We start from the raw sequence: 22,554 nt of genomic DNA on the forward strand, positions 1-22,554 counted from the left end.
ACGCGAGGACTGATCGGTAAAGGAAGAAGCTCTTTATCTAGTCAAACCACTATTTTATGGTCAGCTGTAGCTTTTAAAGTGACTTTTATTGGATGACACCTCACGCTTTTCGAGTCTAAAATTGCTGCTTTCCTATAGATTACTTAAACGAGTTTATTTTAAGGGGGAAGTGAAACGCCACTGTACGAAACTACATTACCCGTAATGCAGCTCGGTATGACCGACGTACTGTCGTGAATTTAAACTGCTAATACGTCGGTCACCGACTCTCAACAGTCGTGAAAACACCTGGACAAACTTGGATGTTTCTATCGGTTAATGTTTTGTTAGTTTTTGTAAGACTGTTATGCAGTTTCAGCACCGGGCAGAGTGGAGTTTGTGGGGCGGATTATTCGACTGTGAAAATGCCGCTTTATGTCAGTTAGCGCCGCAATGCTAGTTAAGCTAACTTTTTGCTAACAACTCGTTTGATCATTTTCATTCTGTAGCTTTTCAGATTTGCTCTTCAAATATGAATTAAACGCACCCGGTTCGTTGCGAGGATGCTGTATTTGCTATATTAGCTATTTAAACAAACAAAAAAATAGTCTTATAACGGTTCCGCCCAAGCAGGAAAGATTCAGTTGAGGAAACCATGACACTCGCTCCGAAGGAACTGTCCAACCTGCTGAGCATCATCTCGGAAGAGGCTTGCACCAACTCCTTCGAAAGCCTCTCCACTCACTTTCATCATTACTTCGGGAAAGCGGAGCACTTCAGGGTCGGCTCGGTGTTGGTGATGCTTCTGCAGCAACCGGACCTGCTGCCCAGCTCCTCGCAGCGGCTCATCGCCCTCTACCTGCTGTGGGAGATGTACCGCACCGAGCCACTGGCCGCTAACCCTTTCGCCGCTGTTTTCGCGCACCTGCTGAACCCCGCACCTGCCGGAGAGGAACAGGAGAAGGTGCTGTCCGGTAGGTCTCCGTGTGAAAATGCTTTTTCCTGACTTTGTTTATGTCACCGAGAAAGAAATCAGCCAGGCCTAAACGAGCAGGACATATAGCAGCAGCGAATAAGCTTTGATACAAAGTTGAGGTTTTCTCTGAAGCTAAACTCAATATTTGAGGGTTGTGCTTTTTTTTTGCTTTTTTTTTAAAGAGTCTAAGTCTTCGTGTTGTAACAGTGATGACCAATCAAGATTTTTGGCATCTTATACTCTAGAGTCTAGACACAAACGAGTGATGTCTCTGTGGCACATGATTGTGCTTTGAAGGACCACAGCCTTATGTAATGTTGTCCCTATCTGTTTGTCTGAAATGAGAAACAGTCTGTTTCTCATTTCAGACAAACTTGTTCAGTTCAGTTAAACATTTGCCCTCAGATCTTGCTGCCAGTGCAACACCCAGTTACACTGGCAGTCTCAGTGTGACTGTGTAACATGATGAATGAGGGCATCAGGGATTATGAAGTGTATGAAGTCTCCTGTGTTTGGTGTCCAGGCTTCCTGCCTCCCATCACCCAACCTGAGAAGTTCTTCCTGTCCCAACTGATGTTGGCACCTCCCAGGGATCTCTTCAAAAAGACACCCAGACAGGTGTCCTGCATGGATGTTGGCAACATGCCCCAGTCTGTAGACATCAGCGGGTTGCAGCTAGCGTTGGCAGGTCAGTACCCACTCACCCATAAATGATCTACTGACTGAAAGACTAGGTGTGACTGGTCAAAACTGTCACTTGTTTATACTGGTTTGTTTTAAAAGGCAATTTTTTTTCTTCTTTAATCTCTTTGCAGAGATTACTTTGTTTACTTTGCACTTTGTTTCTTTTATGTTTTAATTCACTGTTTCTGTCTCTTTGTTGTTTAGAGCGTCAGTCAGAGTTGCCCACTCAGAGTAAGGCCAGTTTCCCAAGCATTCTCAATGATCCAGACCCAGACTCATCCAACTCAGGATTCGACAGCTCTGTGGCCAACCAGATCATCGAGTCTCTGGTCACAGGCCCACGCCCTCCCCTGGAAAGTAAGTGTTATTGATGATTTGTTTGTTCATTTTTCAAAAAGGCTTTTGTTATGCAGAAAACCAAGAACATTAAAAGCAGGTCACCTCAGGTGTGTGTGTGTGTGTGTGTGTGTGTGTGTGTGTGTGTGTGTGTGTGTAAGCAACATGAAAAGAGTATGTCTTATCATCATGTTTCTCATCATCATGTTTCTCATCATCATGTTTCTCATCACTCGGCTGGTTATTCACTTCTAGCTTACAAGTCAGGAGCTGTGTGAATTAGGAGATCACAGATGAAAAACAAGTGAACGTTTTGCTTTGCTGGCAGTTTTGTGGGTTTTCAGCTGTCAAGTGCACAACTTATGTTCATCCATAAGTCAGATGAAGCAGCATGGTCACACAAGAACCTGAGTAGTTTCACTAGTGTGTGCATCAGAGCTTCAGCTCTCTGCCGTGGTGTCCCAATATTACAGTTCATTGCTGTTCATATCCTGAGACACAATGCTTGGCTCTCTGAACACGAGATCACCTTTTAAAGCTGGCACACATGTAGCCATGGTTACTAGAGTAGACCGCCACCCATGAATAAAGCTACGTCTGAAACAGAACAGGATTATCACAAGTGTTTCAATATCGTTGTTTAATCCTCAGGTCACTTCCGCCCTGAGTTCATCCGGCCGCCGCCTCCTCTCCACGTGTGTGAGGACGAGCTGGCGTGGCTGAACCCCACCGAGCCAGATCACAGCATCCAGTGGGATCGCTCCATGTGTGTGAAGAACAGCACCGGCGTGGAGATCAAACGCATCATGTCCAAGGCCTTCAAGAGCCCGCTGTCTGCACAGCAGCAATCACAGGTGGCTCAGCCATTTAATGCTTCTCTTAAAGTCAGGCACTGCAATTCTATTTAAACTGAAACTATGGTGCTGCCACCAGCTGCCTTTGGAGTGCAACCAGATAAACCCAGAGAGGAATTTCAGGGTTAAAGTTGCTACTTCACAAAAGGAGAAAAGCACAAGACAAATATATTAAGACAAGACATTAAAACATGGTTTGAAAAGAGTCAGAATGTGAAATCAACAGGAATAAAATGGAATGATGTGGATTAATCAGAGGATAAAAATGGTAGTTTACAGCTGATTGATAGTGGGAGTTTATTTCTGTTTCTCCAGACACTGGAGGACAGTATGCATCTTTATACAAGATGGTAATTATTTATAATTAACCATCCAAACTTAACATCTTTTGTCTTACCATCACTCCCAGACCCAGAGAGCTTCGTTATACAGTCTGTTGTTACCGAGGATTAGCTCTGTGAACTAGCAATCTGTCCAGAGCATACCTCGCTTCTGACCCCAGGACAGCTGGGCTAGGCTCCAGCACCCCGTTGACCCTGAATTATGAAGAGAGGGTTTACAAGAGAAAGCATAAAATCTTTGTTTCCAGATGTGGAGCCAGTAATGGTTTAAACTTTTAATATTATTACATTATCAGAGGTAATATATTTATCATTTGTAGTTTTTTCCTCCTTCAGTGTATTTGAAATGCAGCGTGTAAATCTTTGCTTGTCAGTAACTCCCTGCATGCTCTGTCACTGCAGCTGCTGGCTGAGCTGGAGAAGGACCCGAAGCTGGTTTACCACATCGGTCTGTCTCCGGTGAAGCTGCCTGACCTGGTTGAGAACAACCCGCTGGTGGCCATCGAGATGCTGCTAAAGCTGATGCAGAGCAGCCAGATCACAGAATATTTCTCAGTGCTGGTCAACATGGACATGTCGCTGCACTCCATGGAGGTCGTCAACAGGTGGGGGCACGGAGCCGTGGAGCTGCTTACAGAAAAAGGCCAAATGTGTGATCTGAAAAAAAAAAAAGACAAAACAACCAAAGCCAGGACAATGATCAGAACACTGATGTCAGTGTGCTGAGGTTTGAAAAGTCAAACTAAAAATAAAGTTTTGTTTGTTTTTTAATCCAGTCTTCAAAAGATTTTCGAGGTTTTGTGGGGTTTGTGTCACTGGTTGCTTTTTAATCTGCGCTATGTGTGACTCGAGTAAAGCGGCCTCTCGTCAGTAAGCCCAGTTCTAGTCTCTAAACTAAACTCGGCTCACGCTATGACTCATTCAGAAGCTGACTGACTAAACTGGGTCTGTTTTAAGAGGTGTTAAAAGTTTCATTGTCAAAAGTGGAAATGTCACTCTTTGGGGCTTGTTTTTGTCCGCAGGTTGACCACAGCTGTGGATTTGCCTCCTGAGTTTATCCACCTCTACATCTCTAACTGCATCTCCACCTGTGAGCAAATCAAAGACAAATACATGCAGGTAGAGTACAACACGCAATGTAGTGATGCTTCTTCATATTTAATCATAATCCTTGAAAAAAAAATCCATAAAAGAACAAAGAACTCCTCAAGTTTTGGAGCAGAAAGTCAGTATGTTGAACACACACACCCCTGCTAATAAGTACTAAATAACAGACTAATAAAACAGTAGAATGACTTGAGGACACAGACTATAGCTCAGACTTGTTGACAGGGCTGTACCGCACAGCTCACCCCACTCTGAATGAGAATCTTCTGAACTGGTTCAATGTGTTTTCCAGTAAATTGGAGACCATGCTTTGTGTGGTGTTATTAGGTATTAATCACACTTTCTTTCTTCCAGAATCGTCTGGTCCGTCTGGTCTGTGTCTTCCTGCAGTCGCTCATCCGGAACAAGATTATCAATGTTCAGGACCTCTTCATCGAGGTTCAGGCTTTCTGCATCGAGTTCAGCCGCATCCGCGAGGCCGCCGGCCTCTTCCGCCTCCTCAAGACTCTGGACACTGGAGAAAACCCCACTGAGGCCAAACCTGCCAAATAATACTCGTCATAGATGCTACACGGGCGGGACTGAAGCAGCGGCTAAACGAGGACGGTTTGCTCTAATGCACACTCGTAGTGTCCCTGTACATCACAGAAGGAGAAGACTGTGCAGCTCAGAGGAAATACTGTAAATATGTTATGAAGTCCTTCAAATTTGAGTCATTTCTCTATATGCTCATCTTCTACAGTCCAGGTCTGCCTGAAGGACAGCAGCATTTCCTTTTTTCCCAGTGCTCTCCCCTTTGGAAAATGAAACCTCCTGAGTTTGTTTCATTAAAGAGATCGTTTATTTGACTCGGTGTAGTTGTATTTTTGGATTGTTACATTTCTCTTGTCACTCACATCCCCCTGTGCTGCCTGCCTGCCTGCCATGGTGAGTACTTGAATGGCTGTGACACTCAAATCTTTTTATACAGACGGACACAGTATTTCCTGTAGACAGTTTAAAGACTCTAAATATATTCTACATTTTAAGAAAGAATATATCTGTTAAATATTAAGTTGTAGCTAAGAGTGAACATGGTGTCAGTCTAACTGCCAAAGAAGGCTTAAAAACAACTTTTACTGATGTATCTGAACAGCAGCCACGATAACAGCTGGCTGATCCCACCGCTGCAGTTCTCCTTTAGCATTTATCACACACTGGTCTACTGCTTATGTTCATTTTTGGGAATTGCTGTACCGCCAGTTATTAATTTCACACCACAAGTGCTGAAAGCCTCAATGAAGGTAAGAGTTAAAGTGGGTCATGTAATGAAGAATGGGCGGCCAGGTGAGCAGCAAGTCTTAACACTAGTGTGTCAGGGTAATGGCAGTTGGAGCTTGTAACATTTTCCACTGAGATCAGGGAAAAACAAAACTGTTTTCTGAGTGAGAGCCAGGTGTGCATCCCACAGTGTCCATCACTATATAATCTATATAATCTTAGTGATTACCCCACTTAAATGTCAGGATGAAAAATAACAAAAGTAATAAAAAAATTGTTGCTTTATTGCTTGCAAACATCACATATAAACATTTTGATTTGTAATCAGATGGCTGTGTTACACTGATCACTTGTGGTTTCACAGAAATTTAAAAAATGAAATGGGAAATGTTGCAGCTCTGCATAGAAAATAAAACTCTTTGTGATATAATGTGGATTGTATGTATGCTCCGGCTAAGTCTTAGTGGAAATTTTTTTTTTTTTTTGCTAATGTTCGCAGTTAAAAGATTGAGGAAAAGTGGAAAATTAATACAGCAACGAAGATGGACATTTAATCTCCAATCAGCTGCCTTCAAAACCTTTCTTTTTTTTAGCAGACCATTTTTGTGCTTGTTTCCTGGTTGTACCTGTTTACTTGTCCTCTTCTGTGAGTTGTGGATCAGCTACTGTAACAGACACTGAAGCTAAAAGTCTGCAGTGAAACACTTTGAACTTTTTCCCCTTAGTTTATTTGCTGGAGGTAGAAATCTTTGTAGCTGACTTAAACACTTTGAAAATCAAGACTGGTACAAATCCTTTTTCTAATATTCACATTTTCATGTAAAAACTAATTTAAAGTCACACCTGTGACCTGTGTGATTTTAAAGCAACTCTTTAGGTGAGGTTTAACTTGACCCTTGGGATTATTTCAGCTTCTTGGGTTTGAATAAAACAGTTTTCTATTGTACATTTAAGAGAAACATGAGTGAAAGACATCAATCACCAGCAGATGTTACAAAATGTGTCCCACAGCCGTATTGCCATCATAAATCCAATATTTCTGGTCATTAAAAAGTTACAGTCTAAAGCCACAACTTGTGAGTGGAGCCTCTGCATTAGCAACTCATTTCCTTTGGCTGCTAGCCTTAGAGGTCCCCTCTTCACAGACAGGAAGTGATTGTGGTTTTAGGCCCTCAGGCCACGAGCCATGAGGCAGGCGAACACCGTCATCACCATCTTAGGCTTGACTTCCACCAAGTCCTCGGGGAGCGCATACACCCGGGCGCCAATCTTCCTGGACATGGAGATGGCGTACCTAAAGACACAGTAATTGTTGGATTAAATTCCTGCTGCTGGCGATGCAGAGACATTTCTGAACTGTTAAGTGATAAGAAGCTGTAAGAAGAGCTGTACGCACTTTGCGTTGTTGAGTTTCTCCTCGTCAGTCAGGTCTTCGGTCTTCAGCAGGTCGTACCGGATGGATCCAGGCTGGATGGTATCAATCAGGTCAAGAACCGGCATGCTGGTGCTGATGGACCGGTCCTAACCAACAACAACAGCAGAGTTAATGTAAATCTCTCATTGTTTAGTGTTACAGATGTGAAACTACACTGCTATGAGCCTGGTTGCCATCCAGAGTGTAACCAAAAACTCCCTGTTGGGTTTTTGTTCTTGTTTCACACAGAGGATAACCTGTTAAGCAGTTTCATCAAGGCCCAGTGTAACATAAACTTGGATTATTCTGAACCACAAAGCATGCAAAGCAACTCTAGCGAAGTTCAGCAATAAAGATCTGGAGCTGGAAAAAAGTAGAATAGGTTCCCTTTAAAGCCGTGATAAATCTGTGCACAGGAAGTGATGTAATCAAAACTTTGACACTGGAGCATTTAATTGGAGGCTAAGGAGGATTTCCATGTCCATACTGTCGAGGTGTGTTACCTTAAAGCTGGAGATTGTGGATTTTCCGGCCCTTGTCAGGTTGTCGTTAACCCAGGACACGATGGTCTCATCGATCACCTTTTGCCCATCGCCAAGGTCCTCCAAGATATTCAGGGTGTACCTGGGTGCACACACAGGTAGCTTAGAGATTCCTGAATCGGGCATTTCTAAGCAGACTAAGTTAAATAGTTTCTGGTTCCATACACCCTTCAGTGCATTACCACGCTTTCTTTAACAGCCAAACCCCCATTCAAATATCTGCGGATTTCATATCAGGTTAGAACAACAGCCCTCACAAATCAGAGCAATCAAAACAAGAAGATGAGACCAAAGAGATGTGAGAGGTGAGTGAAGTGAGGTTTTACCTCCTCATGAGCTGCCAGAGCAGAGCGAGGGTGAGGGTTCGATTCCCTTCGTTCAGATCCTGACCCGCAATGCCGACCAGAGAGAACTTGGCCTCCTTCTTTCCCAGCTCCACGGCGTAGTTACAGTTCTCCAGCTGGAACGCACAAACAAAGGCTCGGGTTCAGCACGGATATGTGGATGCTTGAAATCCCTAAAATATTTGATGTCCTGTTGTTTACAGCTGGACACAGGCCAGATCAGGTGAATCCTTTCACAGATATGTGTAATGTGTCATTACAACATGCATAGTATGTGTCGTAATGACAAACGTCATTACGACACATAACAAAAAAAAATTGTTTGTGAAAGATGTTTTCATTCCAATCATTGGCTGCTGTGAATGAATACAGAAATATTTCAAGAATTCATAGTGGGATCAGGAGAGCGAACATCACTGCAAATTTTGCATATAATATGAATGGAAATTTGAGCTTTCTAGAAAAGGCAACGTGGATTTGGTGCACAGTGTCAAATTTAATGAAAATGTTTTGGGGGGTTTTCATATCCATCATAAATGGATGTCTTTCCCCTTGAAGAGTGAGATGAGAGTCCTTTGAAGAACTGACACAGAAAGAGCCATCGTGTGTGACTTGAACTGTGTTGAGCTTTTGTACCTTCTTCATGTTGCTGCTCAGTTTAGGGTAGGGAGGTTTGTTGACTCTGTCCCAGTCCACTGGTACTTTGATCTTCTCGTACAGCTGGAAGATCACCAAGGCGTCGTCGATGTCTCTGCAGCACAAACAAACACATCACGCTGCTTTGCTGTTGTAATCTGGAGAATGTGTTCATATTCTCAACATGCTGCATGTCAAAGAAGGACAGAGGAAGACCGGTGAGGTGTCTTACGCGTAGAGATGGTTGACACGAGGGTTGACTCCCAGTGAGTTCATCCAGTTCCTGAAGGTGCGCTCCTCTCTGGTTTCACCTGGAAACAAACAAACAAACAAAAAAAGTCTGCTATTAAACATCCATGGCAGGAAAACTAGGGCACAGAGATCGGGAAAGTTGGGAATCTCTCACATATGAATTAAGCCCGCTTTGAGTGCTCAGAAAGAGTAGAAAAGCGCTATATAAGAACCAGTCCATTTACCATTTACCATTTACATTACCTTCGATGGAGCTCCAGTCGATGTCCTGGTTCTCTGGCTTCTTCAGAGCCGGGTATTTGTTAAACAGATTGGCAACAAAAGCCAAGTTGAGTTTAGGGTTGCCGCGGACGACATCTGTGGGCATAACGAACTGTCTGCACCCGAGCCGGTCGGCCTGGTCCAGCATGAGCTCCGCTCGCTTCAGGTCGTCTTTCTCCTGCAGAGCGAGCAGCAAGGGCGACATTAGAATGTGAGAACCAAATCAGAGTTTCCTGCACTCAAAATAAGCTGCTGGCCCACACACCTGCTCTCATCACCGCACCGGCCGCTGATCCCAGCTGATTACTGCACTACTTAAGATGGCGAGTCTGCACTAGTCTTCGCTGGATCGTTGAGCGATCAGCGTCAGTCAAACTTGTGTATCTGCCAACCTGTATCTTGAAAGCCCTTTGTTATTATCCCGCTAACCCGACCTTTTGTGTTTAGATCGTTTTTGGAACCAGATTCTGAGAGGAGTGACTGAGGAGGAGCTTTTGTACAGAAAGTGTGGAGCACCCTTCCCCCTAACCCTGTTTCCCACGGACCCTGGCGACCCGGACCCGTTTCCCCTGCACGTTGTATATAGCCACTTGGTGATTGTGTTCACTGTGAATAAATGCACTGTTCTTCACTTAAAGGAATACCCTGGCCTGCGCCTGAGTCTCTTTCGGAAACCATATCAGAACTAGTCCTATAAATGGTCACTATGGCTATCAGATGCATGCTCGGGTGTCTTACCCTGAGTCCTGACATGTCAACGGCAATGGGGGGAATTCCCTCTTCGTCTCCTTTGGGTGCCACCTGGTTCAGCAGGTTGTAGTACGCCTTCGAATCCTGGAACAAACAGTTTGGAAAGGTTACCTTCTAGCAGCCAAACAAAAACTTCACACTGTAGAGAAGAAAAGGTCTTTAATGTGAGTCTGTCTGTAGTACGGTATCGATGAAAAATTGATGTTGGCTGATTTTACTTTCGTTTAAGAATAAAAGTGATCACAACTCGGCTACTCCAGTTCTTTTCTCCGTTTGGTCTGCGGGACTCTGAGAACACAGAGTTAGACTTACTTTTGCTGATGTTGTTTAAACCCAGCTTGTGTTTCTGGGCCTGAGACTGCTTATGCATTATACACATGGCCCAGGTGTGTGTGTGTGTGTGTGTGTGTGTGTGTGTGTGTGTGTGTGTGTGTGTGTGTGTGTGTGTGTGTGTGTGTGTGATCACCTTGATGTCGTTGTTGAAGTTGTTGATCTTGCCACAGCCCGCCTCCTCCAGGTGATAGTTGGCCCAACGCAACAGCAGCTCCTCGGGGGAAAGTTTCATCAGATCCTCAAGACTCTCTCCATCCCGCAGCAGAGCGATCAGAGCTGCAGGCATGTGTTTTCATTAAAAACATCCTCATGTGCATGGAGTGAGTATAGATTAGCTGGTAAGCAACTGAAAAGTAGCTGGTGGCTTTGGTTTTACTTTTGTCTTGAATACATGAATCTGATTCTCAGCAAGTAAATAATATCACTTCCAAAGTATTTTTTTAACATCTGTGGTCATTTTTTAGTCTGTTTTTAGCTTTCATTGTATTCTAAATGAGAAACACACGCACCTTCATTCCTGCTGAGCTCAATGTCAGCGAACAGCCCGATCTTGATGACCTGCCACAGCAGACCCAGGACCAGGTGCTGCCTGCCCTCCTTCAGGTCCTCAGCTCCAATGTTCACCACATGGCAGCCAATGGCTGATGCAGAGTTCAGGGCCAGGTTCAGGTTCTCCTGTTAGATCAAGCAGTAAGATATCCCATGCACAGAGACTCTGTTAGACTGCTGATTGTGCACAGTGGTAGGTAAAGGAGATGAAAAGCGTTGCCAGAATCCAGGAGAGTCTCACCTGGATGGTGAAGGGTGTGAGCTTTTTCTTGTTGATTGTTCTCTCATCGATGGTGTCGGCTACAGACAGGTTGATCATTTTACTAACAAGAGAGGAAAAACATCCAGATTGATAACGGAACTGTTTTCTTTCCCCAATTCGAAAGTAGAACTGATAAAGGCTTTTTTTTAAATGTCCCTGAAGCTAAGATATCTCAGCAAAGAAGTACAGTACATTTAAGAGATCTAAAAATTATTACACAGTATCACAGTTGTCTTCTTTTTTGGAGTTGGATTTCTCATTTAAACTTTTAAATTTGCTCAAATTTTCAGTTTATAACCAACCAGTAAAGTTATTATAGCTATTTAAAACTGAAGTAATATCCAACCCAAGCACGTCTGTAAAAAATTATGCAAACTGGGTCAACCCCTGTATGTAAAACCGTGATTTAAGTTTTCAGGAAGTCAGCTGTTGTTCCTGTGAAAGATAACGTACCAGAGAACGATCCCATCTCCCATGGCGGTGAACAGGTCGTTGGTGTTAGGATCCATGGGCAGAACATGTTTGCAGTCTGGATCCTTCTCCAGAGCTTTATTGATCCAGTTCACAAAGGCTACCTTTTCCTCCTCTGCAGAACAAAAAAAGCAAATTAAAGTGAGCAGCTGGATGATCATCTGCGTCGACCACGTGCAAAATATTAACAAAACTGATTGTTTGGTTTTTTTTGTTTCTTTTTATAAACATATGTGTGTCAGACTTTGGTGTCTGATTCATTCAGATGATTTCCTGAGGCAAGTTCAACAATGCACACATATAACAACAGATGTACTTTTTACTGACTCAGACTATTTGAATTTTCTATCGGTGGCCTCATTTATCCTGATGCATTTCATTCACACAGGTTAGCATCTCATATTGAATAATAGGTTTGTTTTATTGTTTACATAAACACTTTTAAGCTTGGTTGGCATCAAATCAAGTGAACTATTGATATGAAAACTCTCCAGTAATGTCTAATGTATTCAGATGGTTTGGGTGTGTGTGTGTTTCCATATCTTTGTGGGGACCAAAAATGAGAATGTTACTATGCTTACGGGAACCAACAGACCTTATGGAGTCAAAATGCCTGTCCCCACAAGGTTGAAGGCATTTTTGAGACTCAAAATGTGGTTTTAGTGTCAGGCTTACAGTTAGGTTATGGTTAGGTTTAGGCTAAGGGTTAGGGTTAGGCACTCATTTTTGATGGTTAGGGTAAGCGGCTAGAGAGAAAGCGTGATATCAATTTGATGGCCCTACTAAGATATGAAAACACGACTGTGTGTGTGCTGACCTGAGTAAGAGTGCTGAGTGCCAGTCTGCTCTGAGGTTCCTGCCACATTACAGATGCCCTCCTTCTTGGTGATTGCTTTCTTGAAGGTCTTTGCAACCTCTGCACTCTTTAGTCCATGGACAATCTGGAGATGGGAACAAGAAAGAAAGGTGAGAAATAATCATTTATGCAGTATGCATGAAGTGAGTGATCAACACACTATGTCTGCACTGTGTATTTGTCTGATCATTCTACAGTAAACTCACTTCAGTAAACTTATCAAAGTTGAGCTCTTCGCTGCTCTTGCTCAGCTCCTGGATCATCTCTCTGACTCTGTAGCCCGGCAGTGAAAGGTTGGCGGCCTTGAGGACAGCATCAAGCTCATCCTTGCTGATAATGCCGTCATTGTCCACATCTGGAGGAGGATGGAGGGGAAAGCACAACTTTAAAGAGGGTCCATTAAACTTTCCCTATAAAGTCTCATACAATGAAGACAGTAAAGGAACTCATGTGAGCCGCTCTGAATGGCTCAGGCACAGCTCTGTATGATGTCAGGTGGATATCCTTAATATGGTCATCTCAGGCACACAGCGGGTGGGTGGAGCTTCTGTGCGCCCAAATCATCTCCTCTTCAACTCCAACCAATCAGAAGAAAGATGGAGTGAAGCTAAAGTCATCATGCAAAGCTACTCTACTCTGCTCTATTCACTCTGCTAACGGCGCAGATTGCACACTACTCTCTAACACAATGTCCGGCCTGAAATATTAGTCATAGGTATTGTTTCATTATCTAACTTCATGTCCGGTGTGTAACTTCCTTCTCATCTCTGTGGCTGCACAGGCTGCTGAGATTACACATCATCCTTACTCAAATATTCAAAATGATATTAGTTTAACCTGTTGCTGTGTCTTCTTAGGGATCTCTTCCTTACATGGCATTTGTATTTATTTGAATGGTAACTGTATGAAATTTGGAATGATCAAATCTTTGTCATGAGAAGAAAGAAAAATACTATTAGAGGAAAGAACTATCAAAAGACAGCCAAGTCTGACTTTTCCCACTCACCCAGGACATTTTAAACACACTAACAGAGTCAAAGTCTTACATCTTTTGAGCACACCTTCAGAGATCCTCTGAACATCAGACTTTTAGTCACTTTAATTTTAAAACTGTGATTTTAAAACTGTATATACTGTATATTCTGTGTATTTATTATTTCACTCTTATTGCCTGTTCTTATTGTCCTTATCTTCAACGTTATGCTGCTCTGTTGTTTGTTAATTGCACCTTGGGGATAAATAAAGTCTTTCTGATTCTGATCTATCTTACCAATTTTAGTGAACGCTTCTCTAAGATCCTCCAGCTCCTCTGCAGTGATCGGTGGGGCGGCCATGTTGAAGCGTGAATCAGTAGAGGAACCTGAAACTGGCACAAGAGAAAAAACACAAGACATCCTTAAATTTAAAAGTCAAAGCCTGTCAGCACTGAGGAGCATGTAAGCAGGGACCATGTGGTGGAGAAAGAAAGAGGAAATTCAAAGATGGTATCCTGATTTTCTACTGTGAAGCAAACTGCTCAGTTCTCACTTCTGCCAGTGTAAAACTTCCTGCTTGTGCTTCACTTCCTGCCTGACAGACAAAAGCCTCTCTGTTCATTACTGCTGCGTGTGTAATAAGATCAGAGCACTCTGAGGTCCCCCAGGTAACCTTTAACCACCCACAGTCAAGTCGCAAGTACACACAAATTCTTTGCCAAAAGAGGAAACAGCACAGTGATGCTCTGGTTCACAAAAACCCTGTTTAGTAACCAGAATCTTTTCATTCACATTACGCTGCGTCTGCATTTGTAGATGGCGGTTGTCTAGTCGACATTCAAGCCTCCAGTTTTGTAATTACCACCTCATCATATGTCAATCAAAAGTATCCTTTGCTCTCATTGGTGGTTGCATCAGCTGCTCACCTTGAAGCTGAACTTGGAAACGGCCTATTTTTGTTTCACTCTGTATCCCTGACACCCTGCAGTCTCCAGTCGACACAACACTGCTGGTCTCTTCCTGTGTGGACGTCTCTGAAGAACATTTCTAGAAACACGGTCCCTCTAACAACCCATGCAATAAATAAAGGGTCTACCCAAAGCTGTGCAACAACAACAAGTCTCACTCTATGGGGTGGTACTTTTTAATTGCTGAGAATCTTTTGAGGTACTGAGTGTAGCCACTGGTTTAGCAGCAGCTACCATCGCTTCAGTAAATCAAGGAATCGCTCTATGCATCTCTGTTAGTCTAGCTTGATGACTGTTTATGTTGTTTGGACATAAATCAAATGGATTAGGGTCGTCTCATTTTGACGGTATTTTCTCTGCTGCTAGGCAATCAGTGGGCGGAGCCATCACCCCTACTACTGGGCATCAAAAGAGGTTCTTATGCTAAAAGATTTGTGATGTAACAGAAAATTCAGATGATTGCAGTTTAGAGCCAAAGAGAATTAGCTCAGAGACCACAGCAACCAAAGCTGCAGCTGTCTGAGAATTTACATTTCTGGGTGTTATCATTACTGATTTGATTTATAGTCAAAGACGACGTTACCCTGTTTGAATCTGTGATAAACGATGAACCACAATTTAAGCTAGTGATTAAATTAAGAAGAATTAAACTAATTTATTTAGTTTTTGAGAGCTGATGAAGAGATCAAGAGATGGATGGATCGATGGCATGTTCAAACTCTGTCTAGCTTTCATTTGGGGACAAACATCCACCAGGAACTGGAGACAGAGATCAGCAAACAGAAACTCTCACATCATGTTGTTGCATGCAAAAATGCTGCAGTAGAGCTAATGATGTTTTATGTGTAAGCTGACTCTCAGCTGCTGAAGGCACATTTTGCTCCTTGGATGTAGAAGTTTTAGTTCTGAGGACTGCTGGGAGCCCATCAACCTCAGCCTTTCAGCCTCTGTCTAAAACAGCTTCTTGGACGCAACAACACAGTCAGGTTTTACTCCTTTAGATGTTCTTTACTCACAAAAAAGTTGAAATTCACAGAGAGGAACTGAGCAACTGAAGATGTGATCGATGATCTCAGTTCAGTGGGGAAGTTTGAGGTCACATCGCAAATGAGGCAGAGCAGTGCCAAACTTCAGACTGCAAGTGTGGAAACTTTGACTATTTGTAACATTTACTTCTGATGCTGTAATGTGACAGAAGGTCCTTTATTTCACCGTTCTGCCAGTTTTGGTTTAACACTCTAGATACAGATTTATTTATTCATGTACTATTTATGCCACCGAGTAAACCTAATGTTTCCAGTGTCCCTTAGGCAACACAGAGACTAAATGAACAGAAATCATTGCATTATATTCTCCTTGCACTATCATGCGTTGCATTTTTAAAGAACGCGATTTAACTGGAGCGCTGTCGATTTTTGCAGCCAAACAGTCACGTTGACAATGACCACATGTGTTCATGACCTGTTTCTTTTTTGCTTATTAGAAAGGAAAAAGCAGCAGATAAGGAAGAGTGAAGCAGTTCTGAGTAGCTGCCAATCACATGACACACAGGACGTTCTATTTCAGTCTGTCATGATTCACTCCGAGCATTTGTCGACTTCAGATCCTTTTTTGGCAGTCGAATGTGAAGAGAAACACAAAGTAACATTTAAGACAAAAGGAGGAACGGGGGTACAACAGATTTACAGGGAAGACGGTTTGATGATGACTTTAAAATTTATGACTTTATTAATGAAATTGTTGGATGAAAAGCAACCTGATGTAAGGGATGATAAGAAAAGGCAAATTGCTGTAAAATGCATATCGATTTATTAGATGGTGTCGCAGTATAAAGAGAAGTGTCTCAGCCTGCGTTTCCATGTTATGCAATTGAAGGATACTGATGAAAGATAAGTAACTGATTGCAGACAGCTGTAAGGTAATGACGAAATACTTTGTTTAAAATGACTGTTGTAAAATTACCTGTTATACCAATGTTAATGAGGGGCAGCCAATCAAAAGAAAGCTGCCTTAAAAAGAGTAAAGTTAGCTGATTCCAGGTGATCTATCCAAGATAGGATAAATAAAGACGCAGCTAATATTGGTATGAGTCAGAATATGTAAATGTGTAAAAACACCCAAACTTCTTCTCCTTTCTTTTTCCCCATGAATGCTAAAACCGCTAAAGCTAACCCCACTGAGCTACAAGTGAAGAAAAAAAATAAAGAAAGACTTAATGATGCACATTTGTGGATCAGATCCATAGAGATGACAGGTTACAGATGTATGAATCATTTGGATTGAACTGTGCAGGTTACAGTAAATGTTTCTCAGCCTCAAGTGGGCAACAGTGAAATGTCCTTCATGGAGGGCCGGACTGGGTTTTGTTTAATTGTTTGTAAAGAGTGAGAATAGGTGTAGGAGATGATTAGCTCCTTTCTGTAGCAGCCCTTTGGACTTGGAAGCAAGGCACTCAGATACACTAATAAAAAGATTCCTCGCCCGCAATGAACATGAAACAATAAATATGAGAACAATGCAACTGAAATATAAGGTTAATTTATTCAAATAATTCATGATTAAGGAAAATGTGCCTGGTGTAAACTGCATTTGTACCAATCAAGTAAATTTCATTTGGGCAGATTCCATTAAATGTAACATTTCACATTTACTCGTGTAACTAAATTATTTGGGAAACTTACATGTAATTAAATTAGTTAGCAATAAACACAGCCTGAAGTCAGCAATAGATAGATCTATAGATACTTACATAGATGTTACAGCAGCATGATAAAGGATAAAAAATAGTGCAGTCTAAGATATACAAAGATAAACAACATAGTTGGATAAATGTGCCACAAGCACCCAAAAAGGGCCTTATAAGGGCTTTATACTGTTAGATTATTTATACTATTAAATTTGGGCAGATTCTTTTTCTTTTTTTCGAGCGTGGGTGAATGACAAACGCAAGACTCAACCACTGGCAAACATTAGCTGCTGCTAGTATGTCTGCTCTGGCACTCTTATTTTGATTTTGGAGCCAAATTCACCATGCGCACACATGTAAGCTTTTCATATCTTTTAGGTACGAGAATTAGCTTTGAGCCACTGAAAATCAAGCGGCCTGTTAGACAGCAGCCAGAAGTCAGAAGCAGAAATGAAACTCCGCTCAGCAAAAGTACGGGTCTTAACACTTTTAATGTGCTAAAAGTCTTGCAATGGGTCATGGAAATGAAATGACTCAGTCTGGCCTTTATGGTGCAAAGTGTCGCTGAGCTCTTCTGCACTGATGCTCTTCCATGATCTGCCTCAAACTATCTCTGTGGCAAGTTTCTTTTCACAGTTTTATTTTTAGAGATTTTTTAGATCAACTATTTCTGATTTAGCATCTGCATGCATGAGTTCTCCTTTTGTTGCTAATATTGTTTTCCTTCTGAAAACTTTAACCGCCTTAAAAACAGGGTTTACGGTTCACATGGTTTAACTTTCTCATGTACATGGGTCATGAGTCTGTGTGTATTTCACCTTTTCCCAGCACTGCTTTGTATCTTGACTCTGGCTAACACCTGGACTAAACAGCATTTATAATAAAACAACAACAACAAAAATATTAAAATCTAAAGTTACTTACACATGAATGTTGTGTCTGAAATCTCTTAGTGTAATTTCTAACATAGTTAAAATAGTGAAGTGTTGCTGAAGCTTTGATGATTTAGGATTACTAAATATGTCCCCAGCGAGAGGCGGGGCATGCACTAGCCAAGTCATCAGCCTGTCAGCCTGTCAGAAGCAATCAGACAACCACGCTCACATTCACACCTACACCCCAATATGCACGTCTCTGAACCCAAAACGAACCCACGCAGACATGAGGAGAACGTGCAAGCTCCACGCTGAGAGGCCCCAGCTGGGATTTGTACCAGTTCTTCTGCTGTGAGGTGACCCTGCACCACTGCGCCACCTGATATTAAAACAATCTAACTGTAAAGATTTCCACCTTCCACTTTGAAAATAATCGGAGAACATGCCACCAAAGCTCTGCACGCTGCTATGGTGAGCTGGCGTCATTACAGAGAAAAGCGTGGGGGGAAAACATGATGCAAACAGGCCATTTTAGTGTGTTCTATGTGTTAAAGCGAGGGCGGTATGTTTCCTCACCGCAGCATCGCATATCCCATGCTTCGTGCATGCTGTCATTTGTTTAACAAAGCCTCACACCACAGGAAACGCTTTTACACCTATGTTTCTCCTCATTTCCATTCGGCCTCTTAATGGCCTGCAGCGGCACGATCTAAAACATGCAACACTAGCAAGCGTCAACAATTTCCTGCACTGAATGTGCACGTGTTGCTTCATCTGTTGGCAAGCATCCTGTTTCATCAGAATATTGCATGATTGACAAGTAAAATCAAATAGCAAAGTAGTGTAGCAGAAGTATTATTATTTGGTAAACATGAGTACAAGTACTTTAAAAAGCTGAAAAAAGCACAAAGAAAGAGGGCCGTCTCAAAGCATCATGGCCCCGATCTCATCTCTTAGTGCGCATCGTCCAAGCGGCTCTGAGTTAACTGTATCCACAGCTTAGCATCTTCTCCAATCATAAAGTATTAATCGCTTGTCCTGAGATGATCTCTAGATTTCTGCCCACCCATTGCTACCTTAAAGGGATTTTTTTGCAGTTGAAGTTTGAAAACCGCAAACTTCCTTTTTCAGCTCTCTGCACTGTTCCTCTCCCCCATGCAGGCCTCACTCTGCTTCTAACTGCTCTTATTGTTTAATTTATGTGTGGCAGGTGTTAAATGATTAAAGGCAACATGCACGCTGTAAACAAGGCGTTTAGGTTTGGAGCAAACAAGGTTTGGAGTTTTGTGCTGTTGGTTTCTAAAGCAGGGCAGGCTTTAATGAATACAGCAGCAAAACTGAGCTGCAGTCAAGAAAGATCCAGCTTCAGTACTAAAATCAATGGCTATGCAGCTATATATGCGATAATACATCATTACAAAGATGTCCTGCAGAGATGTCCTTTATCTCTCGGTCTTTCTTGCTCTCTCTCTCTATCTTTTAATATTTAATATCTATTAAATATTAAAAAGAAAAATCTGAGTCTTTTTCTCACCCTGCAGTTACGCCTTCAGGAAATACCTACGTGGATTAGAAGCCACCTGCCCTCTACCTTCTTTACCTGAGAGACGTAGTGAGGAAGCTGATCTCTGGGCTCGGAGGGTTACACTTGTCGTCTGTCTTTATCTCTTTCGTCCTCAGTCGGTTCTTCTGGCTGCTGTGCCGCTCACTGCTTTTCAGACAGCGCACTGAGTTGGGACCGAAAGCAGGGCAACGACGCATCTATTCAAATCTAAGAGGAAGGAAGTGACATGCAACACTTGAAACTAGAAACAGGAATGAAAGGCGTTTTTTGTCTTTATATGGCAATGCGCGGTGGCTACAAGTCAAGGTGACCCCCCACCGCTAAAGGTTTGAAGCTTCTTTTACAGTTTTTGAGCAGTCGCCGTGGACGTTTAGGTGTCGCAGGACTCCAGTGGTATCATTTAAAACATTGTGACATCAAAAAGAAGGTGTTAGTTAAAAGAAACAAATTCAATAGATGAATCAATACTGAAGAAATGTGGGCAAGTAGTTTTTCTCCGTCACCTTATATCATTTAGTATCTACTTATTTAATCTGCAGTTTCATTTTTATTTGGATATAATTGTGGTTGTTAGTGTTGTTGTTGTTGTTAGATAAAGCAAGGAGGGAAGCTGAGAGGCAGGTAAAGACAAAAAGTAGAGAAAGACTACTAACAGAGAGCTGGAGTTACAGAGAGCCATGCACGGAGGAACAGTTAGGTAAACTACAGCTGTGCTGTGAAAAAGAATATTTTCATGCCCACCTGTAAAAAACTAAGTGTGGCATTAATGCTTCCATAGAAACTAAGAGGGTAAGTATCAAGTGCAGTTAATTAAACGACGATCAAAAAGTGTGAGCACCTCTAAAAAGCAGAGGTTGTGGCAGTTTGCAGGTCTGGAGTAGTTAAGTGCAGGGGTGTGTCAGCACAGTGCATCAACCTTCCCAAAGTTCCAGCAAATTCCCTCCAAAGTCAGACTGTGCAATTCTCAGAGAACCTGCAAAAATACACAACAAAAAACAATGTCAGACTTTAAAGACTGCAGCTAGCAAGCTAATGTTAAAGTTCATGATGGCACAATTAGAAAAAGACTGAACAAATATGACTTGTTTGGAAGGTTTGCCAGGAGAGAGTCTCAGCTCTCTAAAAAGTACATCTCAGCACAAACCACAAAGACATCTGGAACAATGTCCTTTGGATAGATGAGACCAAAGTGAAGATGTTTGACCATAAAGCACAGCACTGTAGTTGGAGAAACCCAAACACAGTTAATAAGCACAAACACCTCATACCAGCTGTCAAACACGGTGGTGGGGGGGTCATGATTTGGTCACAGGACCTGGGCACATTGGTGTCACTGAGTCACCGCGAACTATTCGAGAGTCAAATGTGTGACCATCTATCTGATCTCTAATGATCCCAAGCACACCCATCAAATCTACAATAGAATGGCTGAAAAAGAAAGGAATTGAGCTTGTGTAATGGCGGAGTCAAAGTCCAGACCTCAGTCTGACTGAAATCTTGTGGTAGAAACTCAAGAGAGCAGTGCGCAGACAAAAAACCTCAAACTTCAACAAAGTGAAACAACATTACAAAGAAAATGGACCAAAATGACTCCACAATAATGTGAGATACCAGCAAGTCATAGAGAAAAGATTACTTCTAATTATTGTACTTAGTGCACTTTGTTTTTCACAGGATTGCTCAGAGTCCTCTGAAAGCTCTCTTTTTTACGACATTATACAGTACTGTGCAAAAGTCTTGAGCCACCCCTCACTTTTTTATAAAAGGGAAAATAGGTGCAGTGATTTATGGAAACGTGCAATTGTATCCTTGTAACTACCTGAAAGTCCATATTTGGCATGGCCACCTTTATTCTTCAGCAAAGCCTGAAAACTCATAGGTAAGCTACTAAGTAATTTGTGTAATCTCTAAAGGTTGATTCTGTTCATCTGGATGTAGCATTTTCAGTGGGAGAAACGTTTTGTCACTCATCCAAGTGACTTCTTCAGTCTCAGCTGACTGCAGGTTTCTCCAACCTTATAAACAGTACATTTGCATAATGACTGAAACCAGCCCACTGAAGGAACAATGGGCTGGGAGGTCAGTTCCTTCATCATAATTATGCAAATTCTCATGACCACTGATCAAAGCCCACTGATCAATGGCCATGAGTACCATTCACAGAGAGTTGGGGAATGGCTGCAATCACAGCATTGTACGATGGCGAAACATGTACCCTTAGGCCCCCTCCTCGATTCAGAGATGGTCTTTCCCTTTTCATGTAAATGGCCTCCTTGACTCTGCGCTCAAACCAGCAGGAGGGGAGGAACAGGGAGGAACGCTGGTTTGAGCGCTGAGTCAAGGAGGCCACGTCCAGATGAACAGAATCAACCTTTGGAGATTTACTTACCTGGATGATTGAGCATGCATCAAGATAATTTGTGTAATAGTTTGAACCAAATATTAAAAATATGGATTCATCACTCCACTAGCCCACTGACTGCGTTACCCCTGAATGTGTGGTTTGTTATCTAATTGTGAAACAGCTGGTTGATCCTGGTTGTTCCTACGGGTCACTTAAGCAAAGTAGTGCCGTGTAGTAGCTATTTGTAGCTGTGCCCATAGAGGGATGTTCTTACAAAAACACTTTCCAAAGAGCCCACATGCTGCCACCCACTGGACTCCTGGTGACCACTTGACTGTTTCCATCTATTTTAAGATGTGACTAATTACAAACAGAACTGGAGTACATAATATGTCCACTAAAGTGTTTTTGCATAACTTAACTAACATGCCATTTTAAGCCTTAGTGTGTTATTCTGCTAGGCTAGGTTCTTAGCAACTCAGGACTATAGTAAATGCTAACTAAATCATATTTTTAATGTTTCTCAAACTTTTAATAATGTTCTGGTGATAAAAATGATAGAATTACTGTTGGTGATCCCTAAGCCTGGCCACACTGTTACAGAAGCTTATCTGTTTGGCTTATTGCCATAGTAACTTTAAGGGCACTATATCTGATTTAGTTACCAGCACTACTTTCCTTGATAGATGTTATTACCTGGTTATAGGTCAATCAATGGTATTCTGCACTCTCATTGGTAGTCACTTCAATTATTTAACCATTAGTTAGTTATTATTAATCTCTGGTTCTCTTCCACAGTGTGTCTTTTGTCTTTTTCCTTCCCACTGTCACCACATGCTTGTTCAAAGGGGTTCATATGATTGTTGGGTTTTTCTCTGTATTATTGTAAGACCTTTACCTTATAATACAAAGCACCTGTTGTTGTGATTTGACTGC

At 42.2% G+C, this 22,554-nt stretch overlaps 2 protein-coding genes across 2 annotated transcripts; one reads left to right on the forward strand and one right to left on the reverse strand.

Moving 5' to 3' along the window:
* Positions 1–213: 213 nt before the first annotated feature.
* cnot11 (CCR4-NOT transcription complex, subunit 11) lies at positions 214–5,125 on the forward strand. Its single transcript, XM_026144782.2, has 7 exons — positions 214–953; positions 1,479–1,643; positions 1,844–1,996; positions 2,627–2,829; positions 3,573–3,775; positions 4,193–4,289; positions 4,632–5,125. Exons 1-7 carry the CDS (start codon positions 635–637, stop codon positions 4,827–4,829), a joined length of 1,338 nt encoding a protein of 445 aa, XP_026000567.1. The 5' UTR covers positions 214–634; the 3' UTR covers positions 4,830–5,125.
* A 680-nt stretch (positions 5,126–5,805) lies between these two features.
* On the reverse strand, positions 5,806–19,456 carry lcp1 (lymphocyte cytosolic protein 1 (L-plastin)). The gene is made up of 16 exons (XM_026144780.2): positions 19,311–19,456; positions 13,478–13,573; positions 12,414–12,562; positions 12,169–12,292; positions 11,334–11,466; positions 10,860–10,941; positions 10,579–10,744; positions 10,203–10,345; positions 9,725–9,820; positions 8,969–9,164; positions 8,706–8,784; positions 8,474–8,588; positions 7,820–7,953; positions 7,455–7,575; positions 6,934–7,058; positions 5,806–6,831 (listed from the first exon to the last, which is right to left on the reverse strand). The coding sequence occupies exons 2-16, from the start codon at positions 13,539–13,541 to the stop codon at positions 6,702–6,704; spliced, it is 1,857 nt and encodes a 618-aa protein (XP_026000565.1). The 5' UTR covers positions 13,542–13,573; positions 19,311–19,456; the 3' UTR covers positions 5,806–6,701.
* Between the last annotated feature and the right edge of the window lie 3,098 nt (positions 19,457–22,554).

This window comes from Astatotilapia calliptera, chromosome 16 (assembly GCF_964374335.1).
Source record: "Astatotilapia calliptera chromosome 16, fAstCal68.1, whole genome shotgun sequence".
Taxonomy (NCBI): Eukaryota; Metazoa; Chordata; class Actinopteri; order Cichliformes; family Cichlidae; genus Astatotilapia; species Astatotilapia calliptera.

Bases quoted from the DNA above. Each gene is read 5' to 3' on its own strand.
- cnot11 (XM_026144782.2), top strand. From the start codon at position 635: ATGACACTCGCTCCGAAGGAACTGTCCAACCTGCTGAGCATCATCTCG. The intron at 954-1,478 runs GTAGGTCTCCGT...TTTGGTGTCCAG, and splicing joins ACAGGAGAAGGTGCTGTCCG to GCTTCCTGCCTCCCATCACC. The intron at 4,290-4,631 runs GTAGAGTACAAC...TCTTTCTTCCAG, and splicing joins TCAAAGACAAATACATGCAG to AATCGTCTGGTCCGTCTGGT.
- lcp1 (XM_026144780.2), bottom strand. From the start codon at position 13,541: ATGGCCGCCCCACCGATCACTGCAGAGGAGCTGGAGGATCTTAGAGAA. The intron at 10,745-10,859 runs GTGAGACTCTCC...TTGATCTAACAG, and splicing joins TCACACCCTTCACCATCCAG to GAGAACCTGAACCTGGCCCT. The intron at 6,832-6,933 runs GTGCGTACAGCT...CTGTGTCTTTAG, and splicing joins GAGAAACTCAACAACGCAAA to GTACGCCATCTCCATGTCCA.